General features: G+C 47.1%; 1 protein-coding gene across 2 annotated transcripts in view; it reads left to right on the top strand.

Annotated features, from left to right (window-relative positions):
• Nucleotides 1-4491: 4491 nt before the first annotated feature.
• The window catches only part of RASGRF2 (Ras protein specific guanine nucleotide releasing factor 2), a 125455-nt gene continuing 105168 nt past the window's right edge, over nucleotides 4492-24778 (top strand). For both annotated transcript variants that reach the window (XM_084225951.1, XM_084225950.1), the window contains exon 1: nucleotides 4492-4811. In XM_084225951.1, coding sequence (XP_084082077.1) covers nucleotides 4527-4811 — 285 coding nt within the window. In that variant the 5' untranslated portion in view covers nucleotides 4492-4526. The remainder of the gene's footprint in view (nucleotides 4812-24778) is intronic.

Genomic DNA, 24778 nt, shown 5'->3' with positions numbered 1-24778 from the left:
TCTCCCCACGTGACCTCAGTGCTGATTTGGACTATCAGCATTTCCACATCTGAAATGCCACTTTCCTTCCCAGCATTACCCAGCCCCAGTCCTTTCCCTGGTGCACTGCCCCTACCCCACCCTCCTCTTTCTTGCCCACCCCTCCTCCCTCTGCCCAGGTGTTGGCCCCTTGTCCTGCCCCAGCAGCTCAGGGGTGTCTCACAGCTCCTCTTGACCCCCTCCAGCCATGCCAGCACCCAGGACTCTCCTGCCACGGCTGCTTGGCTTTCTCCAGGATTCCCTGCCCACCCTGCCCTGCCCTGGTTTGTCTCCTCCAGCCCCCAGCTCGCAGGGATTCCCTCTGCTCGCTGTCCCCATGCTCTCACCACCATCTCTGCCAGCCAGGCTGAATTCTCCCTCACTTGCCTTTGCCTCCTGCCTTACCAGTGGCACTTCACCATTTAATTGAGTCCCTTGATTCCAGCTTTTCTCTTTTTTTTTTCTTTTTTCTACTTCTGCTTTTGATTTTCTCCAGCCTGACTGTGAGACACCTTCTGCACTGAATTTATTTTCCTCGTTTCTTTTCAACAGCCCTTTGTATTTTCTCATGCTGTCCTTGACCACAGGCAAGAACTCACCAACGACCTCTGCAGACACACCAAACTGTTTCTTTCAAAAGTTGCTCTATAACCTTATTTAGCTATTCTTTTCCCAAAACAGCAGCAAATATGCCAGCTGTGTCCTGGGGATGCTGCCTGTCACAAAGGGCAGCACGTAGTCCCTGTACTCCTTTCTTGCCTCTAGGGATCTGATCTTGTGCTTAGGCTGAGTGGCTCCAGGCTGGGATGGTTTTCCTGGGGTTCTGCAACATTTTGCACTAAGAGGTTAAGGCATAATCATAAAAAATGATGGTGATGATGATGATGATGATGATATCCCATAACAGATGGTTTGCAGTTGTCTGCCCTCTGCTGCAGCACCCACTGGGTATTGGGCTGGGATTCCTGAAGGAGGGAATCTCATGGACACCTGTGTCACCACCTCTCTCACCCCCCTGAGCAGCCACAAGTAAATCCATCAGGAATGAATTACCCCTCTGCTATACAGAGTGACTTACAAGTGATTCACCAAGAAAATTCCTCCCCAGAATGTCTCCACAAAACAGGAACAGTGACTCTCAAAGGGTGTCGTCAGCTGTATTAAACCCAGAGTTGTTTGCAAGACATTCAGGACTTAGAATGGGCAGTGATGTGAGGTGTGTATTTCACAATTTTCCTGCTTTATCAGATTACTGAATCTTAGCTGAATATCACAAATACCTTTCAAGCAGCCAAGTTGTACCCTGTGCCTCGAAGAGCAAACAATCAGACCAGCAAAAGTGAGTAAAATCACAGAGGCTGGTTCAGTTCTGCTTCTCAAACAATCTTCAAGAGGAGACACAGGCGTGCATTCGTAGTGAAACTGTTTTTTTCCTCAGAAGTTATTGCAGCACTTCTTCAACAGCTTTACTAAATGGTTTTGTATTTGATACATTACCTTGACATGAAAATGCAAGTAGTGATTTAGTGACATAAACATATAAAAAATAGAGCACATACATACAAAACCAGACATAAAAACAGTAGTATAACAACTTTTCCTCCATTGCTTTAGTCAGTTTTTATTGCCTTCACATTAACAGTACTTTTCCTGAAGTGCTTTTAGGATAGAGGCCTAAATGTTACGTGATGCCCAAACTAGATTTTCTAGATTTTTTATTTTTTTGGTCACCCAGAGGATTGACAACTCACTGCCCTGCCCCCCAGATTCCCAGGGCCTCTTCTGGGTATGGGACTCAGCAATTCCACTGTTGTGGAACACAGCACTATGTATTTCCCTGCCTATGGCATCTTTGAACACCTTGCACTGGACTAGTTCCCAGAGGAAATTTCAGGTTAAATGTAGCCTAATTGGGTCAAATTCTCTCTGCTGATACAGGATCACACCTTCCCCTGTAGTTCTACAGCAAGGTCCTTGGAGCCCATCCTGGCAACACTTGGGAATATATTTTTATAAATTAATGCCCTGTAATTAAAATACAATAAAATGAAGATTGGGATATAAAATAAAGTAAAATGGTGTGCTTTTCTGTATGTTCTCTTCCTCAGAGCCCCATGGAATAAATTACATCCACGGATTCCTTTACATCTGTTTGCACATATAACTCGATCGTGTTCATACATATGAATTTGGCCTAGAATTCCTTTTTTAAAAAGCACAAACAAGCCCTTCTTTAATGTTGATAATAAAGAATTTTAAAAAATAAAAAATAATCCCATATAGATACACAGATACATTTTATTAGATAGTATATACATTCATAATTATGTTGTAGACATTTAAAGCAAGAAAAAGGCTGTCCTTGTACGAGAATGATCAGTGATAAGTAACAAAGATATTATCATGTGGAGAACTAAATCATGCTTGAACAATAAAGGACAAGCTGATGGTTACACTGTAGTGACCAGGAATATTAGACTCCTTTTAGTTCCTATAGATTGCTGTGCTGTGACATATTCAACATTTTCAGCTGAGGAAAAGTGCCTGCATGTCTGGGAGAAAATGATGTAGTCAAAGAAAGCCCTCCCTTTCTTTCTTTCTTTATAAATAAAGTTTAACTCCTGTCATTTATTTTTTCTGTGTGTCTCAGGTGACCAGGTGGAACAGATGATGTGTGATGATTCGTGACTTGTGCAAAAGCTTTATTAAAGCACAAATTACGTCAGCTGGGACAAAAGCCTGCAACTTTATCTTGGCAAGGATGGGCTCTTGCTGTAGGATTTCGTCGTGATGTACGACGTGCTTGTTCTGGAAAGCTCCAGCTCCTCACTGAGTGTCAGATGTCTGCACACTCCCCTGAGTGGTGGCAGCTTGCTGGTTTGGCTGCCTTGCCGTGTGCCCCGGCCGAGGGACACGGAATTCCATGGAATTCTGCACAGGAGCTGATGCACCGGGGCTGGGAGGAGGCAGGGCAGGGCAGGGGCAGCCCGGGCTGGATGGGCTCCGCTCCTGTCCCACCTGCCAGGTGCAGCCCGAGCCCTGCCCAAAGCCTGGCCTTCCCCGGCCTTGATGTGCCGGGCTCAGATTTCACCGTGAGAAGGCACAAGGCAAACGAAGTTCCAGCAGGGTTTGTGTATCTGTTTGTGTTTTTCTAATACAAAATTGTCTGTTGACAAGATGAGAGCCTTGCCACCCTGCATGGGCCCGTAGCTCCTGCAAATAATACACAGAACCACAGGTGCTGACACAGATCACACGGGGAATATTTTCTAACTCATTCTGCACATTATACGGCAATACTGAATATTGTAACAACTGCCACATTTGTATTCCTTTTTCTTTTTTACTCCGGAGACGCAGCAAAGCGAAAGGGAGCGAAAGCTACATATGCAAAATACGTTTTCAAATGAAAGAGTTCCAAGGCTTTTCCTGAAAGAGCCCTAAGAGGAAGTGAAAGTCGCTAAATTTCCATACTGGTATGTTTCATGTAAAGCAGTTCTGGACGCCAGCTCCCCGGCCAGAGTTTATTGGCTGTAACGAAGGTGTGCAGGTGCCGGGGTGCAGGAACGAGCCCCTGCTGCCCCCCTCGCACCCCGGGCTGGGGGCACACCCGGGCGCTCCCGGAGCTTTTCCTTTCGGCATGTGCAGCTCCCCGGCTGTGCCTGGTGCCGCAGCCGCCGCTTGGGATCTATAAATGGTCCCGTCTGCGGCAGGCGAGCCCCGCAGCCCGAGCCGGGGTGCTCTCTGCGCCCACCGCCCTGCCCAGGGACATGCGGGGCTGGGGCTCCCCGGCGTGACCCCTGCCATGCTCCCCTGCGCCTTTATCAGCCTGAATTTCGGGTTAAAATGACAGGTTTCTGGTATTTCTCTTGGGTTTCTCTGCTGCCTTTTGCTTTAATTCTTTTGCCACAGCTGGAGAGCGAAGTTACCCGGCTCCGCGGCCGCGCTCGCCCGGCCCTGCCGCTTTCCAAGATTTTCGCTCGAAGAATGGGAAAGGCGGAAACTACCGAGAAAGCACGGGGCAGCCCCAAACCACCCCGCGGCTCCCGGCCCGGCCCGGCCAGCGCTGCGGGACCCCCGCTCCGCATCCCGGAGGGATGGAGGGAGAGGGGGATGGAGGGATGGGGGGATGGAATGATGGGGGTTGGAGGGATGGGGGTTGGGGGGTTGCGGGGACGGGGGGATGGAGAGCGGAGGGATGCGGGGATGGGGGGAAGGGTGGAGGGGGGCAGGGACTCAGGCGCTGCGGCGGCGGCGACTTTGCTCTTTAAATCGCTCTCCAAAGCGGATTTACGGCTGATCCCCCACGTCAGCGCCCGGGGGGCCGCTCGCCGCCGCCGCCGGTGCCTGGGGCGGTGGGAGGCGGCGCGGGGCGGGGCGGGGCGGGGGCCGGGGGACACTCGGGCGGGGCGCGGGGCCGGGGCCGCCCCGTCGGTGCGTGCCGGAGCCCATGAATTGCTCCGAGAGCGCCCGGCGAGGCTGCGCCGCGGCCGCGGGCTCCGGGCACGATGCAGAAGAGCGTGCGGTACAACGAGGGGCACGCCCTGTACCTGGCGCTGCTGGCCCGCAAGGAGGGCACCAAGCGCGGCTACCTCAGCAAGAAGACGGCGGAGACCAACCGCTGGCACGAGAAGTGGTTCGCCCTCTACCAAAACGTGCTCTTCTACTTCGAGGGCGAGCAGAGCGCCCGCCCCGCCGGCATGTACATGCTGGAGGGCTGCAACTGCGAGCGGGTGCCCGCTCCCAAGGGATGCGCCGCGAGCAGCGCCAAGGATGCCGCGCTGGACAAGCAGGTACCGCCCCACCCGCGGGTGGAGGGCAGGCGGGGAGGGACAGCCGGGCCCTCGGGCCGCCCCCTCGCACCCCCGGCGGTGCCGCCCCCGGCCCGGCCCCGCCAGCAGCTCCCGCGGCTCCCGGGGCGCGGGCGAAGTGTCGGAGCCGGCGGGTCTTGAGTCCTCACTGGTGACTCTTCGTTCCTCCCTAGCCTTGTGTTTCCACCCCGTGTGACAGCAGCCGAATTTCAGTGGGCTGCCCGGAGAGTGGCATTTCACAAGGCAGGTGTTCAGTGGTCTCGGTGCCAACACTTCTGCCGTGTGAAGGAAGGCAGCTGTACATTTCTCAGCAAACACAGCACAGCGAGGCTGCCTGGGGCAAAGTCCCGACGCAGCACGGGGGCTCTCTGAGGAGTCACTGAGCCCTTCCCTGTGCGGCTGCCGCCTCTCCCAGCGATGCTCTGGGGGGCTCTCGGTTCCCTTGGGGACGCAGCCGGGCAGGTGGCCGGGCGCCCCGGGTGAGCCCGTGCCCTGATGGCAGCCTGCGACACGCCAGGGGAGCGGGAGGGTTCCCTGCCAGGCAGGTGTGACGAGCCCGGCCGAGCTGGGATGGCCGTGGTGGCACAGAGCCCGAGCCGTGTCCGGCCCGGCTGCCCTGGGGCTCGGACCGCCCGGGCTCGGGTGGGATTCCTTCCCCGGGGTGCGACCGTGAACTGCCCAATTCCTGCCCAATTCCTGCCCCTGCCGGCCCAGCTGATCCTGCCCAAAGCTGATCTGTGTGACATGCGTGTGTCAGAGCAGCAGTGGTTAAATACTCGCGTGTATTACATAACCGGGAAGCGAAGGACGCTGCGCTTGTTCGGCGTGGATAGAGATCGGGTGTCTTACCCACACACCTCCTGTTGCCTCATCTCAATTCTTGATCTGTTTGAAATGTGCTCGAGGCTGGTCCTGGCGTGCCCTGGTGCCTTTCTCCCCGCACGGGAGCGGCCCGGCGGGTGTCGGGCGGGTTTGGGGAAGTTTGGGCGGCTGCAGGAGCTGTTTCGGGCTGGCTGCAGGTGTTTCCTCACGCTTGCGAGAAAGTGACACAGACCACAGCCATGTCCTGAAACCCAGCACATCTCTGAGCTGTCCTGGAGTGGTAACTTTGCAAGGAGAGCTCAGAGCCTGGTCTTATATTTGTGCTTTTTTCCCCCCACCTATAAATAATCCTGGTGTGCTCAGGCAGCCTCCGGGTGCCTCGTGGTTAGGCGAGCAAACTTTGGGGAGCTGGGATGGTTGTAGTTCTGTCATGTTCACCCTCCAATTCCTGCTTATTGCTTTGAGGCATGTTTTCTTAGCGTTCTAAATGGAGTGCTGGAGGATCCCCAGATGATATTAAACATGGATGTTGCCCTTCCTTCTTTACATTGGCTTGCTACGCTTGTTTATCAGCGGTGTTGTTAAATTACAGCTTGACTAAGGGAACTGCCTGAAAACAAACCCCTTCCATGTCTGTTCTCTTGGAGCCTTAAGTTGTGCTTTTATATTGATGAATGAGTTGTTCATAATTACATCTAGTAATAATTACAGGGCAGGAAGCTGAGCTTTTATTGCTTCAGACATCGGCTATGTTGGTGCTTTCAAGAATAGCAGACTGCTATTAAAGAGGCAGAGGAATGCTTTGGTTTTGTTTTTTTTTTTATCATGGGATGCTAGTTTGAATTTTCAAGAGGGATCATCAGGAAATATACTTTACTGGTCACCTTTTGCTTGCTCCCAAGCTTTATTCAAAGCTTTTGAATGTTAGTAGCTTTTACAGATGTTTAATCATCCAAGTGCACCCTTGATTGGGTACACACATACAGACACAAATCTTTGCTCAGGTTGTACAGGAAATTCCCTCAGTGGCCAAAACTGATCCATTGCAAGAAAAAAAAAAATTAAAAGATTTGAAAATTAAGCAGTCTCTTTCATTTAGAAAATGTGCTCTCATTCTTAAAGGTGTAAAGCAATAAGCCATGAACCTTCAGTTTATTAACAGAGGCAGGCAAACTTTAATCAGATGATAATGAAAAGTCGATATTGCACACGCTTACTCCTGGCAGTGAAAAAATACTGCATAGATTTAATTTGCTTTGATTTCACCACACAAATGTATTAATGGAATGGGGAAAAAAAAAAAAAAAGGCTCTATGGCAGTTTTTGAAGAATCAGATCTCTCCCAAGGAGGGACAAAACACAAAAGTTATCTCCTTTAGTTTGGGTTTTATTTACCCGAGTCACTTAGACATTAGAGTGATATATGCTATAGCATTACACAAATGAGGGAGAGAAAAAGGAATTAATCACATGAGAGAGCTTCATCAGCATACCTTGAGTGGCTATGTGGAGAAGCAATGCCTTTTGTCCAAGTTACATAATAAAGATTATGGAAAATGCTTGTAGGACACACAGATTTTGCTTTCCTGATCTTGCAGATGCTTTCAGTGTTGGTTTCCAGTTGTTTGGGCACTGACTGTCAGGTCATGTGCCAGCTGAAACTCTGCAAATTGCCAGAGCTGAGTGGGATGGGTGCTGGGCTGTGCTGTCCTGCACAGCACACGGGGTTTTGGCCACCAGGTGTGGCCAGGTGTGGTGTCCATGTCCCAGCCAGCCCAGGTGCTGGGCAGTGACACATTTCACCCTGACAGGAACCACCCTTCTGAGGAAGATCCAAGATTTGCTCTGACATTGCAGCATTAAGGGCTTGAGAAATAATTGCCATGGCAGAATGTGCTTATTTTGCCTTTTCCATTAACATATTAGTGTGGGTTTTTTTCCTACAGAGGGATATTTGCTTCAAAGGAAAATCTGTTGAAAGTGCAGAACCTGTGTTGATAATGGCTGCATAAAGAGTGAATCAACTGATATTCTGGAGAGGTGTGATCAAACTGAGCATGCTGCATATGCTGAATGATCTGCAGAGGGAATTCTTGTTTTTAAGGAAACGTGTTTTGATCTCCCTCAGATTTTAGAGGAGTTTCTGTAAACACCAAACAGGTGTTGCTGTACACTATGATTTCCCATTTCAGGCAGAAAACGAAGACATAGATTGATTGAAAGAATAACAATGTGGAAGAGGCCAAGTTTCAAATCAGCAAATTAGGACATGTAAATACCACATGCAGATAGGTTCTGATTTTGGTTAAACTGCTTCTTCCCAGGGGAATTGAGGGCTGTAACCAAGAGCAGCTCCCAGCAAGTCCTTCACTGTGGCACGGGGAGTCTTGATGAGAACACATTTCTGCTTTTCTTTCAAAACCTCTGGAAAGAGAATGGCTGGCCCTGTCTCAGTGAGGGGTTAGTCTCTTTCAAAAGTAAAGCAAAATGCCCCAAATTGTGCTTTTTGCAGAGCCTCACAGAAGGCTGGCACTTGTTATCCAGCAAGTTCACAGACACTTTTTGAAATACTGCTGGAAACAAGTGATTAGAGGAATGTAAATATTAACATTATTATTATTGTCCGCGTTGGGAGGAGGCCTGTGTGTTTAGTTTCTTTCATAACTGTGCATTGAATACATGGAAATGTTCTGATACTGTTATTAATAACCGCCTCGGAGTATTTAGGGTTGTAAATGTTACATGATTGAAGCAGAGACATTCTTTGTATCTTGCCTGCAATCATCTTCCTCCCACTTAGCAAAATTAAATGCAGTATTAGGTCCATGTCCCCACAGATTAACAGAATCCAATCATTTGATATTTTTTCCTGCCTGCTGCAGCTCTGGTTTTGTAGAGGACACAGTGATTTTGTGGATCCTCTCTGTTTTGACTTGCTGCTTGGCACATGCCACCAACAGCTTTGCTGTACCTTCAGCTTCTTTAATGTTTAACCAACCAACAGCACTTAAAGGGCATTTTTTAATGAAGACTAAATTAATTAAAAGTTACTCCATTTTTTTGGGAGTCGTTGCTCAGCATCCTGTGTGTGTTTGAAGCTGTGGATGGCTGAGGAGTGTTGGTGGTTTTTTGTCACCTTCAGGATTTTTATTGCCCATAAATCTTACTGCTTGCACGTGGGCAGGGAGCTCCTGTGATGGGTGGGCCAGAGACCACCCTGCTTTACCAACCTCAGGAGAAATAGCCCATAACAGATGAGTGTTTCTTCTCTTCATCTGACAAGACATACAGAGATGTGTTGTGCCTTCGTTTTCTCCAAACTTTTGGTTTTTTAATGGATCGCCTTCAACAGAAAGAGTTAATGGGAAAGGATGGCTGTCAGTGCTCTTGGGGTGAATGTTCTGGAAGATCCACTCGAAGGCAGAGTCTCCAAATGGTCCTTGTGTGAAGACAGCTTTGGGGTAACCTGCTCTGGCTGTCCCTGTCCCCCAGTCACTGCTGGGGCACACTCCCCAAAACCTTCAGGCCCTTCTGGTCGTGTTTGGGGGGCAGCAGAGCCACTGGCACTGAGCTTCCAAGGGCTGCCTCCCTCTCCTTGGGAAGAGAAGAAAAGTGAATTTACAGCATCCCCTAAGGCAGCAGGTGGGAAATAAATACAAAAATTAATAAAACCCCCAAAACAACCAGCAAATTCTAAAGAACCCAACCCAAACCAGCGACCAAACAAACAGGTAAAACCACCCTGTGATCTATCCAGGGACTGAACTCTGCTCTTTGAGAAATGTTTGGTGAGCACATTTTGTGAATGAGGACGAGGACAGGAAAATCTCTCTGCCATATTTATTTCCAGATTTGCAGAATTTAGGCAGGTCCTCCTAACCCTTCAGGATGTATATTTCTTCTGTGGTGTTACCAAGTGGGTTGTTTGTAACTGTGCATGTGTGGGGAGCCTGCACAGCTGATCACTGAGCTGTGGTTTATTCTGACATCCTCCTCAAGGGGTACCTGAACCCACACAGACATGGCTTGGGGAGCACTGGTGACATTTAATAGCTCATTTTTACACCTTGGGCAGCCTTTGTGCATCCCAGGGGGCTTCAGTCAGGCACCTTGTCTTCTGTTCTTGACTTTTGGTCACCCTTGAGGGTGACAGGCAGCAAGAGACCCCACCTGAATGTCTGAGAGGGGAATTAAAAGGGCTGAGGGTAATAAGATCAGATTTTGGCGAGACAAAGTTTTATTGGATGGCAAACAGGGACTGAGGTCCTCAGCTTTTCCCTGCCAGGCATTGTAAGGTCCTGAAATACTACAATGTGCTCTAACAGAAGTGCATAATCTGTAATTAAGTTATTGGATGATAATTAGATCCCAAGACAAATGACATTTGGCAAGGGCTTGTTTGTGGAGTTGCTGGGAAATGCAATTGGCCAACAGGTGAAATGTCAGTGGCTGGAAGCACAGGTTGGAGCTCACTTGGAAATGCAGAGTCCCAGAGCCTGGAGACCAGAAATGTCACTCTGTCACCTCCTTGTAGGAATGAGGTGAGCCACAGCCCCAGCCTCAAACATGCCAGGGGTGAGCAGAGGCTCCTGCTGCAGGGCAGCTCGTGGTGGGGCTGAGAACACTCAAATAAAGTTCAAATAAAGCACTCTAACAGTTTAATGCGAATTTCATTCCTCCACCTGTCTCACAGCCAGTGCTGCTGCTCATTTCATTTTGTCTCCCTTATTGATGGAGCTGCATCGATTTGGCCTCATCTGCTCAGTTCCTCAGATGTACCAGGAGATCTGTGCAAAGCAAATTCTGAGCACAGAAATAGCAGCTCAGTCCCCAACTTACTGAATCATTCCACTTCATTTATCTTAATTTGCCTTGATTTAACTTTTAAGCCTGATTTTTTATTTCTCCCCTGTGTTTTTGGGGCAGGGTTTGTTGGGGGGAGAGCAGTGCTGTGGGGCTGTGGGTCTGTCCCTGTCCCTGTCCCTGCAGGACATGAGATTTTGGGGAGCACCTCTTCCCAGCTCTTTCTGTGCACCAGTCATTACTGATTGAGGGATGGGTTTTTTAACACTGTGCCTCTGCACTAAATGTGTAGGAACATATGCTTCCAATTGAGCTTCCAATTTTTTTTTTTTTTTTTTTTTGGATTTACCAATCCCGCAAGGTTTTCTGTTTGAGCTACAGAGTCAGTATTTATAGAAGCAGAGGCTTCCCCAAGTCAGTCCAGCCATTTCAGCTTCTTTTGGTGTTTGCCACGAGCTCAGAACCAACTGAGGTTTTTTTAGGAAGTGTTATAAGCTGCCAAATCCGAAAGGAGCTATATTATTGTTTTGAATTTCACTTCTGGAAGTGTGTTGGGTTTTTTGGTTTTTTTATTGTTTGTTTTGTTCTGGATTTTTTTGGTTGAGTTGGTTTTTATTCTTTTTTTTGGTGGTAGATCTGATCATCTCCACCACATTTGTTACAGTGGTAAATGCATAATGATGAGAGTTATGCATATTCAAACTTTTTTTTTTTTGAGTTTAGATGTTCCAGGAATTTCTTTTGCTTGGTTTTACCCTTTGACTTGTCTGCATGCCATCCTGTAGATTAAATCAATATATTTTATTTCTTCTCAAGGTTCCATTCCATTGTTTTGACACTCCTTGATAACTGGAGGGTTGGTAGTAAATTTCTCCCTGGTTGTCCTGGTTTTTGTCACTGTAATCTTATAATTCAGATAAAATGTGAGAAACAACATTGCTATTTCACACTATTGTTTGAGTTAGTTACACAAATAAAGGCATTTTAACATTACATAGTGTCTATTTTAATAAGTCCTAGGATATATTTATCACACTACTATTTCTACAAGCTATACAGTTTATAAATAAACTGACAGATTATACTGTACCAAAAAGCAGTTAAAAGGAATTACAAATAGCACTATATCAGGATATTTATGATAAATAATAAATTGCAAAGGGCAATAACTATGTTTTTCATTTATAACTAATTTATAATTTTGATGTCTCAGGACTATGCTGGGTCCCCACCTGTTGGAAATTTAGGATGGCTGTTTCTGTTTCTTTCTGATTTCTCCTCACTTCCTCTGCCTTACACAGGTTGTTTCTCCTGTTTCAGCAGATGCCAAAGATTTTATGTTCTTCTCTGGAATTGTGGGGATCATGCTCAACACCTTTGACAGGATGTCTCTGATGTCCTCCAGGATGGAGTCAGAGTTTATTTTTAACCCTGTGCATTCATGGAGGATCAGGCATGACAAGAAAATTGCAACCTTCTTTTGTACCAGTCGTGTTCTCTTCAATTTGGTGCTCACAGAACAATTTCAGTGAACTATTAAAAATGCTTCCTCCTAATAAATCTGTTGGGGAGCACTGAAATTGTGTAGGCCAACTGCAGAGCTCCCTTGAGAGAATGGTGGAGAAGAGGTGCTGGAGGAGTGGAGGCTCCAGCAGGGACACCTGTGCAGGATCAGCTCTGCCATCCAGGTGTTTTGTTGGTTTCTCTGGGTCTGGACTGAAGGCATTGAGACAGCATTATTTCATGTTCTGACTCAGGTGTTTATTATTTCCTATCAGTAAAACAGTCTCACTGCTGTGAGTTCAGCAGCTTTTCATTAGAAGGCACAAAATGGCCAAGACTCTCTTGTTCCAAGGGCTTTTACAGCTAAACTCTCCAGTTAGGAGCTGACACCTGGATTATTTCCCTTTTAACCCAATACTGATCCCACAGAGCTGCAGTGAGGACTGCTCTGCCCAATCACAAAATGCCACCCACACCCATGGAGAAGGAGGAAGAAGAAGGTGAAGAAGGAACCCAGGACAGCACCCTGTGCCCTCCATCCTGCTGCCATCCCCAGCCCACTAAAAACCCCAAACCCTCAATTTCTCACCCAGTGACACACCTGCACTGCTCTCCACAATCTGTTTCACACTTTTGTGGATTCTGGTCTGTCTGGAAGTCTGGGAAACTTTCTCCATGAGTGAGGGTCAGAGTCAGTGCTGCCCTGGGGGTCAGGGCACAACAGAGCAGACACAGAAATATTCCCTGTGCTGCCCTGGGTCTGCACAGTGTTTGTGTGCAGGTGAAGGGACCAGCACTGCTGATGGCCCCATGCAGGAGCTGATAACCAATTGATAATCAATGGCATTTGATTTCTGGAGCATTGTCTCCTGCTCTGAGAGCCTGGTCAGGAGCAGCAGGCAAGGGAGGGCTGCTGGGGTGGAACTGAGCCCTGTGTGTGTGATCTTCCAGGTTTTCATGTTGATTTTGTGTCACTTTGTGAGGTCTTGCAGTTGTGCTTTCTTGGCCAACAAGTACCTGATGGCTGAGGGAAGTAGCAGGGCCTCTTTCCTTGTCAAGTACTCGGGAAGGAATTGTGATTGTGATTAATAATGGTAATTAATCCTTGTTCTGGGGACCCAGCTTGGCTCTGGAGGGAGGCAGAACCAACCTCTGTGAGTGTAGAGGCTGAAATAGAAAAGTGCCACTTAAACACCAAGGATCAATGGCTGTATCTCACCAGGCACCCAAACTGAGTTGCATCAGACCTGCTGGGCTTTGTGCTGACCACTGCTGCAGTAATTCCTTCTTACCTCACTGGCTGTTGTGAAATTAAATGCGTTGCAGGGGAGTGGTGAATGATGAAATGGTGCAATGAGAGGTGTCACAGGACATGGAGTGAGAATTTCTGAGCTCTGCTGATCAGTGTGCATCAGAACAGGTCTCACCTGTGTGTGGGGGCTGGGCCAGGTCTGCTGAGAGGAGAAGCTCCCAGAAAGGGCTGCAGGGCTGTGTGTGCACACTGGCACTGCATCCCCTGCACCAGGCAACTCTCCTCCTCTCCCTGCCTTTGCCACATAGTGCCAAAAACCAAAGAAAGAGCCCCAAAGACAGACCCATCCACTAGGAAACCCAAACTGAACGTGGAGCTGACACACAAAACTTTAGAGAAATGGAATTGTCGAGCCATGGCTTGGGCTGTGGGACCAACCACACAGGGACAATGAGTTTGGGATCTCTCCTGCTGTGATGGGTGCAGGCTTGCAGCCCTGAGAGAGGGGTTGTGCTCGTGTCCCTGCTGCAGATGGGAGCTCCATGGGGCATCCCCTGCTGGCCCCTGGCTGCCCAGGCTGGCTGGTGTCCCCCACTCCCAGCCCCTGTGCCCTGCCCTGGTGACAGAGGAGCAGTGCCACGGCTGGCTGCCACAAACTACAGACAAATATCATGTATACAGCCCCAGAGAGGCTTTCTGGAGTCATGGTTGTGTTTTATCCCCCTGTGTTGTTACCAGGGGACAGCCTGGGTTTGGGATGTTTGGGAGGTTGGATTGTCACTGTGGTGACATCTGACCTCCAGTGGGATTTGAGCAGGAAAACTCCACCACTGCCCAGAGCAGGAGGAGCCAATGGACAGCACTTTGAGCGGGGCCAAAGGGTTAAAAAGCAAAATCTCCTTTGTGTAGATGAGCACATGGTGGGGAAAATCATCTGCTCCCAGTGCAGTCACCTTTCCTCTATTCAGTCTTCTGTTGTACGTGTGATAAGGTTTAGTAAACCTTTCCAATTTATGAAGAGTGAGTGGCTGTGTCTCGCACCTGGGAGAGCTCAGGGCCCCCCTGCCACAGGGCTGCAGGGTGCCAGAGCTGTGTCTGCAGCCCTGGGAGGATGCTGGAGCTGTTCACAGACACAGGATGGTGCCTGGCTGCTGCTCTGCATCCCTGTGGGCCAGCAAAGGGAGCTGCCCCTCGAGGAAACACCCTGATGCCTGGGGATTTTGGCTTTTATAATTTCCATGTATTTGTGCTCCTGCAGTTCCTCAGTGCAAACTCCACACTCCACACTCAGTGTCAGCTGCTGCTGTCCCATTCTGGGCAGGCACAGCAATTCCTCTCCAGGCCTGGCAGCCAAGGACACCTCACTGCCCCAGGGCCAGAAATGCAAACAAAAGGGAGCTGGGGGCAAACTGGGGCTAAATGACTTCATTAGCTGAAGCTGGAATTGGGAGATTCACCCCAATATGCAAATGGACTGAAATTATAAAAGTGTGCAAATCTGTGACCCGTGGTCCATCTTTGGGTGCAGCCCCTGGGGGAGCTTTGCCTGCCCAGAATACACCTGAGGGCCCTTCAGTGAATATAACTGCTTTTTATTCTCTTCATTATGTCTGGCCTCTGTTTTCAGGGTAGCCCAAAAGGCATCAACCTGACAAAGTTCTGTGTGAGATAAATAAATATATTTACCTTCCATGAAAAGGAGGGGAGGAAAAAATAAAGTATCTTCCCAGCACCCTTTCAAACAGATTTTCCTAAAGGTCATTGACTTTCTGCAAATGTGTCTTTGATTTTTTTATTTTACTTTTAATTTTTTGAGGGTGTTTGAATGTACATCTTATGTGTGTTCATTTTAGGGTGATCCAGAGCAGAAGGAAGCTTGTCTGGCCTATCTGTGTCCTGATTTACTTGCCTCTTGAGCCCCTCTCACCCCATGGGCTCCTGGTGAATCAGTTTCCTGTCTCTGCTGTGACTTCTGCAGACACAGACCAGCCTAAAATGTGGAGCTCCATCCATCTGCTGGTGCATGGGTGGCTCCATCTGCATGGGGATGTTTGTTTATGCCTGCAGCCCTCCCCGTGCTCAGCTGTGGCTGCACGGGTGACACAGGAGTGGCTCCCACCTCCCACGAGCTGTCACCTGCAACTCTCTGCAGACAGCACACCTGAGGAGTGCCAGGGGCCCTGTCCTGTGTCTGGGCTGCTCCTCCTCTGAGTCATGGCTTTGTTTTCCTCTGGGAGCTCTTGGGTGCACCTTGCAGGGTTGTCCTTCCAGGCAAGAGGCTCTCCCCGGTCCTGCTGATCTCAGTTCTTCACATGGTTTCAGGCACTGGGGGTTGATGCACTTGGCTGGAACTGCAGAGAGCTTTTACTCCTAATGTTTATTTTGTGAGCAAGTGATTTGTAATTGCAGCAGGTCCCCTTAATACTACTTGCACTAAAAAGGTGAATAAATGAGTTTTGTACCAATTGACATTCATTGCCAGGGTAATATCAAATGTTTGCTCACACATTAACTCCCTCTTTGTGGTGTCCCCCTCTTTGGCCCTTTCCCCACAGCACTTCTTTTGCCTCATGTAAATTTCAAACTGCATTTGGTGCATGTTCCTGGCCTGGTTTCTGCCCCACAAGTGTCAATGTGGGGCTTCCAGGCTGGCCCCTGTGCAGTGCTGGGAGCTCTGGGTCAGTCCCTGCACTTGCTCCCACCAGGACCAGGACAGAAAGTGACTCCAGCTGTGAGCAGGAGCACAACAAGAAGTTCATCATTTGTGTCCTTTGCCATGGACTCTCCAACTCACTGTGTCCTGCCTGTGCAGCTCCTTCAGCAGCTTCCAGGGCAGCCACCCTTTATTTCTAGCTGTGACCATCTCTCCCTCTCCTGGCTGAGAGATCCTGACCTTCTGCTGCTGTTTTTAGGGTGGATGGAGAACTGTAAGCAGCTTTTATTCTGAGGAGTGTACGGCACCTCATCTTTCTGAATTGTGTTTTTCATCTTTCCTAATAAGTTTTGTTATTTATACTTTCCCACCTTACCGTAATGTCACCATTTGACAGTTACATGCAGTAAAAACAGACAATTTTTTTCTATAAATTACTGTGGTGTAATACAAAAATTCAGAATCTTCTAAATTCTTGAGTGACTCAGATTTTTTTTGCTCAGGAACACAAACCTGTTTGAATCCACCCATATTCTTCAGTGATTTCCTAGCGCAGTCCAGTGGCACCCAGACTTTTTGCTGGAGTGAACCTTTAAAAGTGTGGCATGGTCACAGGGGCTGGGAGAAACTCCTGAGGACTGGGAGAGAGCAGATGTCTCCCAGATATCATCCCTCACATCCCTAGGGCTGGCCAGGACAGGGCAGGACTGTTGTATTTGCAGGGAATGCCCTAAAAAGGCAGGAAGGATACATCTGGCTGCATGTTCTCAGAAAGCTAATCTATTACTTTAGAATGCTATATTATATTAAAGAATGCTATACTGTCCTAAAGAATACAGAAAGGATACTTGCTGAATGCTAAAAAGATAATAATGAAAACTCCTGACTCTCTCCAGAGTCTGACACAGCCTGGCCCTGACTGCCCAAAGAGTGAAAACAACTCCCAGCAGAATGCAGTGGAACAATCACCTGTGGGTGAACAATCTCCAAACACATTCCACATGAGCACAGCACAGGAGAAGCAAATGAGAGAAGAATTGTTTTCCTTTTCTCTGAGGCTCCTCAGCTTCCCAGGAGAAAAATCCTGGGCAAAGGGGTTTTTTCAGAGAATGTGAATGCCACACAGTCTCACTGCAGCCCCTGGGAAGGGGATGAGGAAAATCCTCCTGGGAAGATTTCCACAGACATGGGGGCAAGGAGGGGATTTGGGGTGGTCAGTGGGATCCACAAAGGGGACATCCCACCTGACCAGCCTATATAGGGATTAAAACCCTCTGAATGCCCAGGCCCCAAGGACAAGTGAAAGATGATACTGAACCTTCACCCAGGACATTCAGTTCTATGATGGGACTGTTGGCCCAAACAGTAGGAATTTTTTTTTTGTAAGGAAAACCAGCAAGGCTTCCCACTCTGCTTTCTTAAATTTTCCTCTCTGCTTGTTGTCAGGAAGTGGAATCACGTGTGAAAAGAAATATACATGCCAGGACATTGTTTCAAGTTGCTGTACAGTGATCAGTCTCATCTTCTTTCTGGAAGAAATTTACTATTGGCTCAGAACCATAACATAAAATTCAGAAATCTTACAAGTTTTTTGCAAAATAAAAAGATGAAAACTTTTTTGTAATTTTGTGCCTTTGATGTGTTTTTTTTTTTCTTTAATGCACATGTTAATGCACTATGTATGTGGCACGTATTTTCTGTTTCACTTCTTTCTCTTTTTTTTTTGCTGGGGTAGTAAAAGAGGTTGTTTTCTTTTTTAATCGCTTCCCATCTGATTTAAATTTGAAGTAGTCATTCTGGCTTGGCTCACGTTTAAATTGTAGCAGGAAAAAATTGTGCAACTAGAATAAACTTAACTTTAAACTTTTATGCACTAATGAACAGAATGTGATATAACTGCTGCTAACTCAAGCTGAAGCCTTTTTTCCTTGTCTTGAGTTACTTGGAATATATCTGTAATTCAGTGGTTTTCTGCCTTTTGTATTCTTCTTGTGCTGGGCAGTAACAATATTTCAAAAAATACCAAGTTTTGTTGCCCTGGGGAATGTAAAATAAATTCTTTGAGCTGTGCTATTGCAGAGGTGGAAGCACAGAGGGGGACGTGGCTGTTCAGCTTCACCACGTTCAGATACTGCCAGGACTCACCTTGGCTCCAGTGTGTGTCACTTCTTTGCCCATGTTTCTTTCTGATTTTTCCCTTGCCCTTTCCTTGTCCCTGCTGTTCACTCAGGTGGCTTTTTTATTTAATCTTATCCTCTGGGGTATATCTGGGGAATTCCTACCTGGTGCTGAAGGTGCATCACATGTAAAGCTGGGACACTCCCTAGCACAGCCCAGCATTCTGAAGATTTGTTTAATCCTACTCCACTTACTTTCATAAAAATACAGAAATGGTGTTTCTTACATCAAAGACAGAAATTAAATGTCTGTCCTTTACCTGATGCAATTTCACAGCAGTGGATTATTTAATCTAAGTGACTTCAGTAGACTTTTCTAAATATATCAAGTGGGACCAGGTGCCTGATCTGCTTTAATACCATGTACCTTTTATTAAGGGTTGATCAGCTGCCATTTCCATTTATATTTCCTGATGTTCTTTCTTGATTCAAGGTTATTTTTAAGTCACCCAGGTCAGGAAGGATATGAGTGGGGTGGAGTGCTGAGGGAAGTGTGGATAATTAATGGAAAACATATTTGAAAGGGAGTTTTGAAAGCTTCCAAAGAACAGTATTCAAATGTAATTGACTCATTTGATTAAAAACACTTACTCGATTCAGGCTGCTCCCTTTGCTCTCTTAAAACCCCCTGAATCATGACCCCATCAAATTAATTATTACTAAGTAATACTTGTATCAATAATAGTATCCAGTTCTGCATGTATTTCATGTATAACCTGCAGCTTCCATTGTAGATTACTCATGCCATGAAAATGTTGGTATATGTTCACTTTTAGTTGTTATTTGGAAACTGGAGTGTGTTAAATGTGCTTAGAGTACCAGCACTTTCCATGAGCTATTTGAGACAAGAACAGGGCTGCTAAGGTAAAATTATGGAAAGTTTCAGCCTGGAATTATTGGCACCCTGTCTTGTTTTCAATGTTGGGATCACAATGTGGCACAATAGAGTATGTCATAACATTGTTTCTTGGGTTTAGTTTTTTCTTTTTAATTTTTCTTTTTAATTTTTCTTTTTTTTAAAGTAAGGACTTAAAGGGCAACAACTAATTTAGTGAGATACTGGAAACTCACTTTGTCAGTGAGGGCAGGCTTGGTTGTTGATAGTGTTTATATTGAACAAGAGCTGTCTCATGGAATAAATTCTAATGGCTATAACTGTCAGTAGGCTACAATATCCTTCTTTACCAGCTAAGAGTCTGAATACCTCTCATATTTTCCTCGTGTGCCCCTTGTTCTGTCAGGTGGCTGTGCTGGAAATCTTTGGTGTCTCCCTGCCTAAATAAAGTCCTCCTTCACAGACAGGAGTAGCTGCAGGTTTTATTTAGGTATTCCTGGAGCTGCCTGGCCCACTGAGAGAGGAAATCTGGGATGAACTCCCTGCAGTGAGTGGGTCTGTGTGTGGGTCACAGCTGGGCTACCTGGTGCTGCTGTGATGTCCCTGGGGCACCCGTTAGCTCGGCCCTGCTGCTGACACAAGGCTGCTGCTTGTATTTATTTGTGTCACCAGAACTGCCTGAGCAGCAAAACTTTCTGTGCCACATTGTACTAACAGATACATCCATCCATCCATCCATCCATCCATCCATCATCCATCCATCCATCCATCCATCCGTCCATCCATCCCTCATCCATCCATCCATCCATCCATCCATCCATCCATCCATCCATCCATCCATCCATCATCCATCCATCCATCCATCCCTCATCCATCCATCCATCCATCCATCCATCCATCCGTCCGTCCGTCCATCCATCCATCCATCCATCCATCCCCCATCCATCCATCCATCATCCATCACCCATCCATCCATCCATCCATCCATCCATCCATCCATCCATTCATCCATCCATCCATCCGTCCGTCCATCCATCATCCATCCATCCACCCATCCATCCATCCATCCATCCATCCATCCATCCATCCATCCATCCATCCATCATCCATCCATCCATCCATCATCCATCCATCCATCCATCCATCCATCCATCATCCATCCATCCATCATCCATCCATCCATCCATCCATCCATCCATCCATCCATCATCCATCCATCCATCCATCATCCATCCATCCATCCATCCATCCATCCATCCATCCATCCGTCCATCCATCCCCATCCATCCATCCATCCATCCATCCATCCATCCATCCGTCCATCCATCCCCATCCATCCATCCATCCGTCCATCCATCCATCCATCCATCCATCCATCCATCCATCCATCATCCCTCATCCATCCATCCATCCATCCATCCATCCATCCATCCATCCATCCCTCCATTATCCATCCATCCATCCATCCATCCATCCATCCATCCATCCATCCATCCATTATCCATCCATCCATGATCCATCCATCCATCCATCCATCCATCCATCCATCATCCATCCATCCATCCATCCATCCATCCATCCATCCATCCACCATCCATCCATCCATCCATCCATCATCCATCCATCCATCCATCCATCCACCATCCATCCAACCATCCATCCATCCATCCATCCATCCATCCATCCATCCACCATCCATCCATCCATCCATCCATCATCCATCCATCCATCATCCATCCATCCGTCCATCCATCCATCCATCCATCCGTCCGTCTGTCCGTCCATCCATCCATCCATCCATCCATCCATCCATCCATGCATCCATCCATCCATCATCCATCCATCCATCCATCCATCCATCCATCCATCCGTCCATCCACCGTGCATCCATCCATCCATCCATCCATCCATCCATCCATCCATCCATCCATCCATCCATCCATCCATCCATCCATCATCCATCCATCATCCATCCATCCATCCATCCATCCATCCATCCATCCATCCATCCATCCATCCATCCATCCATCCATCCATCCATCCCTGTCCATCCACCTGCCCACCCACCAGGCTGTATATGCTCACATCCCAATGTCACCATGATATTTTCTTTAAAATCTCTTTGCCAGGATTTCTCTCCTGACAAGCTGAGAGGCCTCAGAGGAGAAGTAAACAATAATTATCTGATTGCTTGGAATGTGATCTGGAAATTGTACCAACAGGTGTGTCTTTGATTGGTTCCATGTGAATTGTTTTAATTAATGACCAATCCCAGTCCAGCTGGGCTGTGTCAGACATTCTGGTCAGTCACAAGTTTATTTTATTCCTTCTTTTCAGCCTTCTGGATTCTACTTTCTCTTTCTTTAGTATTGTTTTAGTACATAATTTCTTTAAAAATAATATAATAAATCAGCCTTCTGAGAACTAGGAGTCAATTCTCATCTCTCACCTCATGCTGGGGACCCTCACAACAGCACAACACCCAGCAGCCCTTTGGGTGCACAGAATATTATTAAATATTATTAAATATTACATTAAATGTAATATATATTTTTTTTAGTAAATATTAAATTTATTAACTTTTAGAGGGTGGCAGACTCTCCCAAAGCTTTGGAAAATTTATAAGTTAGATTTCCAAAATAAGCCCATTCAACCCTCTCCCATCCCCTGGAAGAGCTCCTCCTTGCAGTCCTGAAATGTGCTTCCTAAACGTACCGAGTTAAATGCATTTTTCGAGATGTGCCTACATAACTCTTATCATCAAGGTCCTTCAAATGTGGCAGGAATAATTCTTTCCTACTGTACTTGGCACCCATCACACACTTAGCGTTGGCCTGCGTTTTTTTAATTTTTATGTAACTGCCATGTCCCTGCCACAGGCTGTGTTTTAAAAATAATGCTTGCACATCTCCTGTAGGGTTAGCCACATGACCAGCAGGCCAGAATTTCAGGTTTTACAGAATCAGTTGACAGCCAGGAGGAAGAACATCTTTGTTTTAAATATATACTGTCAAATAATCTATTTAAAAGAGAAAAGAAAAGCTATTGAAAACCAGCAGTACAATTGGTCTCCTAGTCAGACACCCACACTCAGATGTGGAAACTGATGCCTGCTGTGTGGTCTGAGCTGCTCTGATGGCTGCAGAACAGGACATCACTGACAATATGGCACAGTTGCTCATGGCTCAGCGTTTCCCCATGAACCCCAAACCCCCAATTTATTTTCTCTGAATTGCTGAATTCTCTGAGTTGTTCCAGTGCTGCACCCCTGCCTCTGTACAGAGGAGCTCTCTCTGAGTGTGAGCCCCTGGGGCACTGCTGATGTCCAGCACACGGAGGGTTGAGCCTGCAATTTGTTTGAGAGCCTTGAACACTTGTGTGTGGCTGCAGACCTTTCATCTAGGGCACTTTCTGCTGGAATAAAAGGAAGAGTGATTGCAGGGCTCCTGTCGTGATGCCATGCATTGCAGCTCTTTGTCAGCGGACGATGTTTGCCTCCTGATGGCCTGCCCTGAGAGATGAGTGAGGCCAAAAATACCTCGGGTTTTGAGGCTAGAAAAGCTCAGTTGTGTTTGCAGAGCCCCAGGCAGGAGGGCTGTGGGTTGGTGTGGTGGGGCACAGAGCACCCAGAGAGGACATTTAGGGACAGAGAGCACCAGACAACCTCTGCAGAGGTGGTGGCACCAGCACCTGGAGTGTCAGCCCTGAGCTGTAAGGCACTAATTACCTGCCATTCATAATTGTGATGTAATTAATGTGGGATGGTTCCAGCCTGGCTCCTGCACAGATTGAGTGTGGATTATGTGAAAGCAGCTTCACCACCACATACCAAGAGTTTGATCTCCACTCTCTCCTGGGCTCAGCAACTGATGGCTGGATAGAGTTTTCCAGGGAATTACATGAATTTGAGACATTGCACGTGATGGAAATATGCTGGTTTTATAGGCAATTATTGTCTCACACCATGCCTTAAACATACACAATAATTTCACAACAAAAGAGGACAATAATTCTCAGGGAAAATCAGTTTCTCTGGGTATGTGTACGATACATTTAGACTTTCTTTTACTTAAAAAATCATTGGGAAACTATATGGTAGCAGCCTTCCTATTTAGCAGTGAGAGCTTTCTTTTGTGCTTCAGGAAATTTTCATATTGGACTTCTGCCAAATTTTGTTATATGCCTTAAATACATGAAATATTTGGAATGGCCTGTATAATGAAAGTAAGCAAGTATAAATTGGTAATGAATGACTTCCCAGGCAGTTAGTCATACAAAATATAGTGACTTTTTGACTGGATTGCCAGCTGAACTAGAATTAGCAGAAGTCAGGAAAAGGTTTGAGGTCAGCTGGAGGCTGAGCATGGTGCCTGTGGGAATAGGGCACAGGTTATGGGAAGCAGGGAAGAGCTTTTGGTACTGCACAGGACTTGCTATGGGATGACTCCAGGAGGAGCCTAAGGCAGGGCAAGGATGGAATCAGCTAATTAAAGAGACCAGTCTGGCCTGTCCAGGTGTGTGATCACCACAGTGGGTCCTGTCCTTGCCCTGAGCTCCAAGATGTGAGACATGATCAGCCCTGAGCAGCACAACACTGAGGTGCTGATCGAAGACCAAAAGCTGTTCTTTGTGATAGTGATGCCTGGTGATTTTAGCTTTTATAATTGCCATGTATTTGTGCTCCTGCAGTTCCTCAGTGCAAACTCCAAACTCCACATTCAGTGTCAGCTGCTGCTGCCCCATTCTGGGCAGGCACAGCAATTCCTCTCCAGGCCTGGCAGCCAAGGACACCTCACTGCCCCAGGGCCAGAAATGCAAACAAAAGGGAGCTGGGGGAAAACTGGGGCTAAATGGCTTCATTAGCTGGAGCTGGAATTGGGAGATCAACCCCAATATGCAAATGGACCGAAATTATAAAAGTGTGCAAACTGTGACCTGTGGTCCATCTTTGGGTGCAGCCCCTGGGGGAGCTTTGCCTGCCCAAAATGCACCTGAGGGCCCTTCAGTGAATATAGCTGCTTTTTATTCCCTTAACTTTGCCTTGTGATTTCTTTCCTTTCAGAGATAATAGATAAAAACTTCAATACTTTGTTTTCTCTTCTTTGTACTGAATAAATAGTGGCTGGTAGGTTTTGGTTGTCGGGTTTTTGCTAGTCAGCAGGTGATGTGACCTGCTGCTCCTCACACCTGCACACAGGACAGGGAAAACTCACTGAGAAGTGGGGGTGGAACAGAGAGCTGAGCAAAAAGAAACATTACTTTCTGTAAGGACCTTCAGCATGTGGTGTATTTTCAGTGCCTAGAAACTGGTTTGGGAGTTAGTGCAGGAGGGAGAAGTGCTGGAATGGTGGGTGATGCTGGTTGGAACTGCACCTTTTTAATCCCAGTGCCATCCCAGTCAGACATGAAGGCCCCAGAGTCCTCTGCATTCAGGTGGAGCTTTGCATTTATTTGGGTGATTATAAGGTTTCAGCATGGTGGTCCCAATTCAGCCAGCTGAATCAGAGGACATATTGCTGGGAGTTAAACACCCACTATCCCTAATTATTCTGGTGCTGTTGGGTGAGTGGTTGGCAGAAGCACATTGAAAATCTTCGTCCCAACTCTCCAGCCAGCAGGGTAAATAGCTGTATTTGGATGACTGACCTTCTTTGCAGGACATGGTGTTTTTCCTATACACAGGCCCCACATTATAATGGGACATCTGTCACTTTGTTAGGCTGCAGAATTGCCTGCAGCTGGTTTTATTAGGACTCTGCTGCATAACCCCTTTAGCTGAATGACATTATCACTGCCCTGCTCTGTGCTTCAGAGGAATTGTCAGCAAGTTGCTGTTCAGTGTGTCACCTTTAAATGGTAGTCATTTAGCTGGAGCAGTGGCATAGACCAGCACTTGTGGAAATT

The sequence above is a fragment of the Fringilla coelebs genome (assembly GCF_963513975.1).
Source record: "Fringilla coelebs genome assembly, chromosome: Z".
NCBI lineage: Eukaryota > Metazoa > Chordata > Aves > Passeriformes > Fringillidae > Fringilla > Fringilla coelebs.
This window is presented reverse-complemented; position numbering and strand designations above follow the sequence as displayed.